This window comes from Babylonia areolata, chromosome 21 (genome assembly GCF_041734735.1).
Source record: "Babylonia areolata isolate BAREFJ2019XMU chromosome 21, ASM4173473v1, whole genome shotgun sequence".
NCBI lineage: Eukaryota > Metazoa > Mollusca > Gastropoda > Neogastropoda > Buccinidae > Babylonia > Babylonia areolata.
The window spans coordinates 42630066-42641877 of NC_134896.1; the positions used below are offsets into that span (position 1 = coordinate 42630066).

Below are 11812 nucleotides of genomic sequence, written 5' to 3' on the forward strand. Positions count from 1 at the left end.
GCCAGAGTTGTCAGCCTCTCACCTTGCCCTCTCATCTGCCTGAAGTGAGAGGTGGAGGAGGGTGGAGTTAGCGCCTGAACCAGCTACGGGGATCGTTCTCATGGTGGCGTTTGGGCGTCGAGACAACCGTCCCCCCCACCCCCACCCTCCCCCACGCCTCTCTCCGTGGACCGAAGTCACCAAGGACGACGGCATCGACCTGTGCTGCGTGCATGACTTACAGGGGAGTTGTGTTCTGCCTGAGAGAGAACGAGGGGCTGACTGTGCGTCTTGTACCTGTGTAGGTGAGATTGTGAGATTGTGGAGTGTGAAGTTCGTTTTGTTGTGTTTTGATTTGACTTATTAATTGAACTGTCTATAATGGGGTCAGGGGTAAGGGAAGGGAGGTGGGCGGGGGGGGGGGGGGGATGAGGGGGCAGATAGAGGGAGGTTGGGTGCAAGGGAATTAGAGAAAAGGAACAACTGTTTTGTTTTTGTTTGTGAGTGTGTCAGTGAATAAAGTTTTAGCTTTTACCTGGTGTTTTTCCTGGTGTGAAGTCTGTGGCCCGATTTACTGTTTCTTTTTCTTTCCTTTTTTTTTAAGATTGTCATGTGACAACTGCTTTCATGGCGGGGGTAAAAACGGCCATACACGTTAAAGCCCATTCATACATACGAATAAATGTGGGAGTCGCAGCCAACGAAAAAAAAAGTATAAAAAAAAATGCAAATCCCCTGTCCCGCCGCTTTACAGTGACAAAACAACTGCAACAAAACGTGTGTGTGTGTGTACTCGGTGGGATGGCTGAACAGTAACCCGATAGACAAATGAAAATCGTTCACAGGCACATTCATTCATACACATGTACACACATTCGCGTAATTTGAAGGTTCACAACTGTTCAGTTTTATTTCAGCCACAACTATATAGCACATTACCTTTATATATATATATTTATATATATATATATATATAAATCACGTATCAGAATGTAAAATATATAAGATATATATTCATACCACCGCGCACGCACCACAAACACACACAAACACACAATTTCACAACTGTTCAGCAGTTGACTGATTTGAACTCTCGAATAGCAACCCTGCCGTCCCCAATAAACAAACATCATAATGTAAAACGAAAGAAATTTATATATTCATACCAGCTAATCATAAATATTTCGCCGCTGAAAGGTGTAAAAAAAATGAAATTAAAAAAAAGGAACAAAACAAAAACAAAAAAAAACACCAGGGACGAAATGTTCAAATCAAAACAAAAGGGTAACCAACGCATGAAAAACAGTCTGGTCCTGGTTTCAGAAAAAAAAAGGTAAACAGACAGACGATAAACCGATACAGTAACCGCTAACGAACACATACACAAACGCGCGCGCGCGCGTGCATACAGAGTAAGAGAGAAACGGACAGAGATCGAAGACAACAGTGCAATAAAACAAATGGGCTCTACCGTGGACCGGTGTGGTTACAAACTGGATTGTCAGGATGTGGTTCGTAATGGGGACAGAAGTGGCTGGGCCGGCACTATGACTTGACAGTTCATTAACATCCGTTTTTGGAACCAACACACTCGCACACACACGCGCGCGCACACAAACACACAAACAGAGGGAGAGAGAACGGTTTTGAAATAACGACTGGTGGTTTAGTGCGACTGAGCAACCCGACACAAACACATCCAAGAAACCCACAGCATTCACTTGTATATATATCTACACTATTAAAAAAGATTTTTTTTAAGCCTCGCTCTGTACATCACTAAAAAAAAGTTCTCATAAACCTGAAATAATACAGCGTATATCTTTACAGGCAACACGTCAAATATGACAGTCTGATCACAGAACTTGCGCAGCAGTCGGATTTAAGCTCAGTAATTTTTTGTTTTTGTTTTTGTAATTAATGAAATGAAGGAAAAAAAAACAAAAAAACTCGGAAAGCGAGGTGATAATGAGCGGTTTGACTGGTATCATCAGTCTAATATCATCATCTTAGATGAACAGACTAAATAAATAAACGAACGACTGGTATCACAGAATCCTTCTGGCCCGGGGTTATCTTGTGCTGTCGAGCTCTATCATATGGGAGCTTTTTTTTTTTGCTTTTTTTTTTTTTGCTGGCCAGTTAATTCAACGAACCTGATTTATTTTGATGCTTTAGACTTTTCGACCCATGAACTTATAAATAGAATGGTTATTTATGTCCGTGTTTTCGACCTGCCAATGTTCTCACAATATTGTGTACTCTGTACGACTGTACACATTCCTGAAGTGACCAAACTGTATCTCTTTTGAGTAAAAGTCTAACAGTTGATCTGTTTGCCAATCATTTGCGGACTGACTCGATGATACGCTCAGGCAGGCACAGTGACAGTGTGTAATGTGGGCGTCACGGAAGAAACCGTTTCACAATGTACTGAATTCCTATGATGTTGATGATGATGTGCCGCACCGGCTGACAGCAGTTCCCGTATCTTCTTCTCCAGGCCAAAGAGATGGTGGTCATCGTCCTCTGGAATATGTTCTCTGATGAACTCTGCTGTTCTTAGAACGTACTCCGCGTTGGTTCCAGCTTCCCCCCTGGCCGCCACTACCTGCTGCGCCATGGTGCCCACGTCAGCAGACCCCATGTACAGATGCGATGTGGGGGTAGCGGTGAAGGAGATGACGGAGAAAGGCTCTGACATCACAGTCACGTCACTGTCGTGGTGCAGGTGGTGGGGAAGAGCGGGCCGGGGGTGGAAGGTGTTGATCATGGTCTGATAGCCACCACTGGTGTTTTCCCGGACGTACAGGTGTTCTAGGGCGTCCTGCACGTGCTGCCGGCCTCGGATCTCGTAGGCCATGCCCCATGTCACCTCCTGCACACACATGCCACTCCACCATATAGGCCTACCAAGCATTAAAATCAGGTCTTATTTTCCCAGGCTATGTTTACAATATAAAGCATACACTCTCTCTCTCTCTCTCTCTCTCTCTCTCTCTATATATATATATATATATATATATCTGTGTATGTGACAACGATCTCGATATTATTCAAATTAAGCTGTACACTAGGTGTTTAAAATGAGCGGGAGACAGACTCGGAGGGACTCGGCCGGGAGCAGAGACAGAGAGACCAGAAAGACAGACACAGAGACAGACAACAAAGGATTACTCTGATAAATTTCTATTTGAAAACCGACAATGTAAGAGATACACACCATCGAACAACAGCGAAACTACAACACGTCTTATACACCAGGACGTGGTCAATAGCTCGCCTCATTATACCTACATGTCACTCAGCCGGGACTGGATAACGGTCAGCTGGACACAGGTGACTAAAGAAAATATGTGTGCATTGTGCCAATGAGTGCATGGCATAAGCATGGCAGCTGGACTGCCAACGCACGTTGGGTTTTGCTCGGATACCCGCAGTCATTGACGCATTAAGGCCTATAGACACGCACACATATCGTGACAACTCACCACACACACATGGCACAGGTCAATAGCAGTATGCTCAACAACTGACACACACACACAAGCTCAGTTGCACGCTTTCAAGTCACGCAAAAACAAACACGCCCGCGCGCGCGAACTTTGCCAGAACTTCTGACGTCACGTTGACTGTGCACATGACTGACGTGCGACTGACCGCATTCTTCTTTATGCTGAGCGAGTCTGCCCAATTTCACCTTCAACTTCTCACTATCACGTTTTCACAGGCGCGCGCGCGCGCGTACACACACACACACACACACACACACACACACACCTTCACCACATACTAGGGTTCGGTAAAAACTGCCAGTACCAACTTGAACCGCATTCTTCTTCTGAAAAAAGATCTTTCTCAATCTGTATGATGTACCTGTCTCGATTTGTTTGCCCCCCTCCCCACCTCTCTCCCTCACAGACATAACAACATCGCACACACACACACACACACACACACACACACACACACATCAAGTACGCAGTCAGATATACGTTAAGTGATAAACTCTAGGGAGAGCTGGACAGTACAAGGTTAAGTATCCAACAACAACAAAAACATCAAAACAATGCACATCAGTCCCACAGCATACGAAATCAGCCATAGGTACGTCAAAAGCTCAGTCGACACATTTTCGTAATACACGAACGATAAGTTGTTTGGAGTGCAATTACTAAAATAAATAAATAAATAAATAAAATAAAAAACTGTAGTTTTAACTTTTGTCAGTAAGGAATGGAGTTACACCACTATAAAGTGCTCAATGCGTTAATTAGCTTACCTCCTATGGCCTACCTCCGCTAGTTCTGTCGAATTCAATGCATTTGGTGTCTACTTCAGTCATCTACCACCCGTCCCATCCCATCTCCTTGGTAGATGATGAGATAAAACCCACTCACTGAACCCATGCAAAAATGTCAAAGTTCTAAATATTTTCGAAAGGAAAAGAAAAAGAATGCAACACAAATGACGGTTCAAACTTCAATTGTTTGTATAAAAAAAAAATTGGTTATTAGCAAACATATATACAGACATGAACACATACACACATGCATACACAGAGAACCAGGAGAGAGATGGGGGTCAGTGAGTGAGAGAAAAAGAGAGAGAAAGGGAGACACAGAGACAGACAGACAGAAGGGCGGGGGAATACAGACAGTGACAGAGTAACAGAGGCAGTTACCTGTTCATCTGGTACAAGAATCGCCACTCGGCCAGGCTGCAAGAATAGAACACAACATAATAATTATAAATCAATCGATCAATCAAGATTAATCATGATTATGTAAAACTGCTCGAACGTCAATGGACTGACTTTATGCGTTTGGTTGCATATTCATATAAACTTCATATTCTACCAATTGCGCGTGCACGAGAGTGTGCATGTTGATGTGTGTGAGAGAGAGAGAGAGAGAGAGAGAGAGAGAGAGAGAGAGAGACAGACAGACAGACAGACAGAACAACGGAGCAAATACACAAGCACGCGCGTGACCCCATTAGTTCAGTCACACCAATATTTATTCTTCCACACATGACCGAGTTTGTTCAGTCCAACAACAAAAACTTTTCAGCAGTTCTATCGCTCTTGACGAACGAAGCGAACTTGGCAGTCACTCTCAAACCTCTATCGTTACGTTGGCCTGCACCTGATCTGCTGGCTTATAAAGTTATATTGGCCAAACTGCTCCAAGATCGACTTATAGTTACTATGCCTATCCATGTACTTCAATAGGATACCGTTGGCGTCAAAACGTGTGATGTTGGATTCATGTATTATTGACAGCTGTATTAACACAAAGCTTACGGGAAAACGAACAGCTGCTGCACTTGACCTCCGGTTCCCACCCCCTGCTTCTTCCGTCCCCAACTCCATCCTCATCAGCCAAGATGTGTGTATGTGTACGCGCGAGTGAGCTGTGAGTGTGTGTGTGCGCGCGCGCGCGCGCACGCGTGTGTGTGTGTGTGTGTGTGTGGAGAGAGAGAGAGAGAGACAGAAGAGCTGTGTGTGCGTGTGCGCTAGCACCACTTGTTCAAATAAAGGTGACGGTCAACAGCAAAACTGCGTTGTTTTTCAAAAACTACCACCAGACTACCGTCCGTAACAGCATTATTTCGCCAATAGGTCGTAAAACTCCACCAGTGGGTGCAAAACTGCGTTATTAAAATATTGTAGTATTCGCTTTTCTGTATGACAATTTTAACTCAATTTGCTTGAGCTGTTTCATGAAAGAGAGCTGACCAATTCCGGTGGATGAATATATTTTCAAAGTTCTTCGATTTATTAAGCATTTGGTACAAGAAATCAATTTCGTTATTGATATGACAATCCGATCCATAGCGTTATCAATATTTCAATGGAATCTGTATATTAGAGGTAATGCGTTCGCTGGGCAGGCCATGTAGTTCGCATGCCAGACCACCGGCTCCCCAAGAAACTGCTGTATGGCGAACTCCAACATGGCAAGCGCTCCCATGGAGGCCAAAAGAAGCGCTTCAAAGACACTCTGAAAGCTTCTCTGAAGGTCTTCAACATCAGCCATGACACATGGGAGCTGAATGCAATGGACAGACCAAAGTGGCGTTCAGCTGTCCACAAAGGCGCCAAATCCTGTGAGGCCAACAGAATCGCTGCAGCAGAGCAACGCAGACAGGCCAAGAAAAGCAGTGCCAGCAAGTCCCCGACAGCCGCCACCATCCCCTGTGCACACTGCGTCGGAACCTTCCGGGCGCGGATTGGCCTGACCAGTCATCTGCGCACCCACAGAGCCCAACCCATCCACCCCCAGGATGACTAGATGGTCCTCGTCGATCCCGACGGACGAACCACTATATTAGAGGTAATGCTAAAGAATGACATGGGATGATTATGCTCGTTTAATGATATCCACACAACAATCATGACGAACTTATTTGTACTTTGGATAACTCTCTCTTCCTCTATCAATGTACTTTGATAAATTAAAAAAAAAAAATATATATATATATATATAGTGTTACAAAGTACATTAGTTTCACACAATACACACACGGGGACGCACCATGGTCTATATCAGTATGTAATAAAAGTAGTGTGCACACATACACTGACAACCGAGAGAGAGAGCTTGTCACTTGGCCGGGTGTGCCTCTTCTGCGTTGGTCCCGGTATTTGGTTGTCTACATTGACAATGGTCATTTCCCCCTCCCTCTTTGCATCGGCCACAATACTGGCTTGCTGTCGGGTAAGGTCGCCAGCCACTGTGACACCCTTGTCTTTTAGTTTTCAAGTGCTCTTTTTTGTTTGTTTTTTTCGGTGATGAACGCAAATTGTCTCTCCATCTGCTGAAGCTGACCCACACGATGGCGTTCTCGCGACTGTCAGTGCTTTAGCGCGAAAGTCGTACACCTCCCTCCCGTGCTGCTGGCACCCGGAACATGCGCCGCGAGACTGTTCCGTCTGGTGAAGCCTTCCAGTCTGTCCACCTCGGTTCTGCACCCTCCTCTGATTCGTCGTATAGTGTCTTTGACACTTTTTATGTTTCTTCGATCTCGGCAGAAAGTTCGTTGGCATAAGCTAATAACCGCGTGTGAAAAACCCTGCCGGTGACTTCTGGTTGTCAGCTTCCAGTTTACAACAGCATCGGACGATCTTCTCACGCCTGCTTCTATAGTTCTTGCGTGTCTCAAGTCCAGTGTCTGTTTTCATCGGACTGATGTCTTTTCTTGTGTGTCACGTGACTTTTTTTTCTCCAGTAAATGAAACCTGTTGCTCTGTTGTTGGATAGTTTTCATGATCGCCTGTACGGAATCCAGCTTACGATATGCATGCCTCACCAGACAACCGAAGGGGTTACGGGCGGAAATGTCGCTTCACAGTTTGGCTTGACTCAAAGTTGCATCCAGTTGATCAGGGCCAGAGCCGAGTTCACAACATCCCCAAACACAAGTTTATTGGTAGCTACAGACACAACATTCCCAGTCCGTTCTTGTGATCACCCGTGTTTTCATTTTCATCTTGAAACTGACTTGTTCCGCCACGAACCACACAGCAGGAATATAATGAGCTCAGCTGATCATAACTAACAACATGTGGAACAACATGCTGGTTTTTCATATTAATTCTTTTATTACCGTGATCAGCACGAAGTTATCACCGCGCAGCGGCAGTCAATGTTAGGTCCACTCATTTACAGTTACACACTAATTAGCCGACATGCTAATAATCAGTTGCCTCCACTGCATAAAGTATGTCTTGTTGTTGCGATCAAAACAATGAGCTCACAACTGACCAAGAGAGAGACAGACACGTAAACAAAGACTAGATACAGAAAGAAAGAGAGAGACAGTGAGGCTGACGAGAGAGAGAGAGAGAGAGAGAGAGAGCAAACATCGGACTCTCACCTGCGAGACAGACCCCCGAAAGTTAGTGTTGCCTTGGAAGAACCGTCTCTTGAACCCTTTGATGTGGCCGACCACCCTCCTATTGTAGTGAAAACTGGGTTTCCACAGCAGCGAACCATAGGCAAATACCCTGATGATGGTGTTTTCCTCTTGCATCATGTTTATCATTGCATCTTTCATGATCAAACAAAACTGATTGAACAGCTAGGTGTGCAACAAGTATCTGTTGAGATTTTGCAAAGCCCGGAGTTCTGTTAAAATAGGCTCGACAAAAATAACTGGTGCACTTTAAATTTTAAAAAAAGAAAGAAAAAAAAGGGGAAAAAAAGACAACCAAAACGCCTTTCAGCAAACAATGATGTTAATTTCAGTGAATCAAAAGAACGTGTTGCTGAATTTGATATGCTTGCCCAGTGATGAAATTCTTTTCACGTTTTGTCGTTGATGTCTTTTTTGTTTCTCCACAATCAGCTTCTTGTTTCACGCACGATTATTTGATCAGTCACCAGTTTTATCAGTTCCTTTGCTGAACAAACTTTCGACACAGCTGGAGATCAAATCTTGTCAAAACTTTGTTTCCTCGTTATCCTGTTTACGTGTCGTCTACTTCCCAACTGACAGCGTGAGCCGTTGGGCCCATTTATAACTGCCGTTTCACGCGCCGACTTCCGTGACCTTGTCAGGATTAACCAATGAAACTCCCACGGACAGAAAAAAAACAACAGTGCGCAACGTGACGCGATTGGCTTGAAGCCAAACTGCGCGTGGGGGGCACTGGTGGAGTGTTTGTTTGGCGTTCAGTTGCATCAGCTGCTGGTGGGAAGGGGCGGCAAGTGCTGAGAGAAAGCACATACACAGGAACTTGAATATCTGTGACGAGCACAACACAATGACTCGCATCAACTGAGGGACGACCGGTCAGTCGCCTTCAACACTGGCCTGGTGAGATCAGTTACCGCGCAATAATTCTGATGTGGCGCCTTCTCATTATATACTTTTTTTCTCTTCTTTATCAATAAGTGCCTCTCGTATGGTGGTAGAATGACAGCATACGTGTGGTATTTCTGTTTGCTGAGTGGTTGCATCAGCAAATGTCTTTTTCTTTCTTTTTTTTCTCTCTTCTTCACGCACTGACACACACTCCGTGACACACACTCGGCGGCGCACTGGCACACACAAACGAAAGCACATGCAATTCCAGTTTCTTATCTGGCCGATTGAAAACAACACAACTGACAACAACAGCAACAAAACTTTAAAGAAAAAAAAGGTTAAGAACTGACATTGATACCAATGGACTGATTTGTAACCCTGATGACGTTCAGCATACCACAACCTCATTGCCAACAATTCCGTAGTCAGTGCCCGGCTTTTCATTTCACAACACAGTAGTTGTGGAACCGAGAAAGACTGAAAAAAAGAAAGTGAGTCTGATTCCTGTTAGAGTGTGCCAACGTCAGCTGACGCAGTTTTGTTTTTGTTTTTTGGCGCCACATTAGAAAATGCGGTCGGGGAGCCCGAGAACTGTGGACAGAGACTGGATGACACAAGGTGTTGTTCATGTGACAGGCTGCTACCTTTCTGAAGCGTGATTTTCTTTGTGACAAATGTGCAGACGTCTGTCACGTCGCAGGATCAGTACACGGAATTCCAGACTGGCCTTGTCGGGTTCACTGAGGTTTGCAGAGAGGTTGCATCAGCCCGGCTGTGTTTACAAACTCATAGCAGACCGACTGGTGTTTTCACACAATGTATGTGTGTCACTGTGTGGCCTCAGGTTATCTGGTTCACCGAGTTTACAGGGAGGTTGCATCAGCAACGGGCTGTCTTTCAGTTTCTCACAGCAGACTGACTGAGTCGTCACACTGTGTGTGTGTGTGTGTGTGTGTGTGACGGTGCCGTCTGTGGTGTGTGTGTGTGTGTGTGTGGTGGGGGTGTGGAGCTGACGGTCACACACACTCAAACACACACACCGAGGCACACAGTGTGTTCCGCGGTGTGTGTGTTTGAGTGTGTGTGCATGCTGGCATCAGAATCCGCCAGTCACGACTCGCCTTCGCTCGAAACCACATACTACTTCAAAATAAAGCCTACAGCCAGGGCTCAACTAATGCATAACGCATTAATCAGTTTAATGATATGTGAACCATACACAAATACACATACACGGCATACATACACTCACACACACATACACGCGCGCGCGTCTGTGTGCCTTTAGACCTGTGAGTAATCAACTGCCAAGCGTGAACTGGAATCAGCCTGAAACAAAAGAATATCTTTCTTGGTGGTGTTATAGTGTGCAAGCAGTGTCACCACTAAGCACCACCACACTGTTTCGCGTCCCCCATCCCATCCCCCCTCCCCTCACCACCTTCTCATCTCCTTCCCTACTTTCTGCATGGAGGTCGGGTAGGGCCTATTCCTTGCTCGTCTCCTCCCCGAGTGCCAGCCGGCTATCATACCCAGAGTTTCCTTCTCCCCCACCCATCTTACCTCCCTCCCGCTCCCACCTCCGCTCCCTTTGTGACGTATTGTGTTTAACTTGTCAAGCCGGAGTGTACACGTACAAAAGTAGGTTTTGAATCCAGCAAAGACCCGAGTCCGCGGATCAAACAGGGGCGAATGAGAATGGAGCAGAGTATATGTGTCAATCATTCGCTCAGTGTCACCGGAGATAAGAAAAGATCTTTTCTAATCTCTGGTGTCACGAAGTACAGGCCCAGGATTGGAGTGTTGTGGTCTCTATCAGAATAAAAGTAGCGTGCACAATTAATTCTTCGTTGTCTTTTGAACTGAAGAAATGAGACCTGGTACAGGTTGAGTGAAAAGGTGTAAGGGAATCAGTATAGCTGACTGACTTTGGGGGGCTGTGTGCTGCTGTATGTAGGGTGTCAGTCTTAATTTAGGGCTGTGTGCTGCTTGCCCGTGTTTATTTTGTTTGCTTCAATGTTGGTAAACGCTTTACCAAAATAAACAAAACAAAACAAAAACAAAAATCTAAAAATTCTATGTGGCCCTGCTATTGGGATGAGGAAAGAATGTGAACGTGTGCGTTCTGTTCTCGGCTGACCTGCCCTTCCTACTATTTCTCTACCCTTCTCTCTCCCCCCCCCCCTTTTTTTATTTATTTAAAAATTTTTTTTACAGTAACATGGATGCACAGCATGCAAGTCTTTATATAAAATACTGTGTATTTATTTTCAAAACTACCCGGCAGCAATTATTTGCAATAGGGTGGAGTTTGACGACATATTCGGTTCAAAAGGGTAAGTTCTGGCTGGCTGTCTGGGCAGGCGATCCGCCTTGTGTCTGTGGGTGGCCCTGGCTGCCTGTCTGGCGATACGAGGAAGGGTCCTCGCTATATCTTTGGGGAAGTCATGGCTGCTTTTCTAGGCATGTGTCCGTCCGTCTGGCCGTGAAGTTTAGGGTTCAGCTGGGACCTTGGAGAACTTGTCACATGGTTTAACATAACGAATACTCCCAACCCCATACGAACTTTACACCCGCACGGACACTCTCTAATAACTGACAGCAGCCAGGACTTTGTGCTCAATCTGTGAAAGAATATACATCTACTGAACAAGCCTTGTATTTAAAAAAAAAAAAAAAAATGGTGGCGACTGATTTTAATTTACCCCGCGCTACGCAGCAGCCCGAACGCACCAACGCGGCTGACAAACGCAACTATTTTTAAACGTAACAAGGATGTCACGTCCGAACGCACCTTCGCTGACAAACCTATTCAGCTATTTTTAAACGCAGCCAAGGATACCACGTCACGTACACTGTTCACAGAATTATGCATTTAAAATCAGTCGTATATATCCAGTCATGCTTCACGAGGACTTCCATCCGTAGGCCTATCTTTATTCGTTCTAGACGGACTCAGGTCCACGTAACCTGACATAATGAACAATTGCATTACCAGAGAAAAACAACGAACATTAAT

At 45.1% G+C, this 11812-nt stretch overlaps 1 protein-coding gene across 1 annotated transcript; it reads right to left on the bottom strand.

Annotated features, from left to right (window-relative positions):
* Positions 1-871: 871 nt before the first annotated feature.
* Positions 872-9700, bottom strand: LOC143295666 (glutathione-specific gamma-glutamylcyclotransferase 1-like). Its single transcript, XM_076607282.1, has 3 exons — positions 7861-9700; positions 4664-4699; positions 872-2857 (listed from the first exon to the last, which is right to left on the bottom strand). The coding sequence occupies exons 1-3, from the start codon at positions 8038-8040 to the stop codon at positions 2351-2353; spliced, it is 723 nt and encodes a 240-aa protein (XP_076463397.1). The 5' UTR covers positions 8041-9700; the 3' UTR covers positions 872-2350.
* Positions 9701-11812: the final 2112 nt, after the last annotated feature.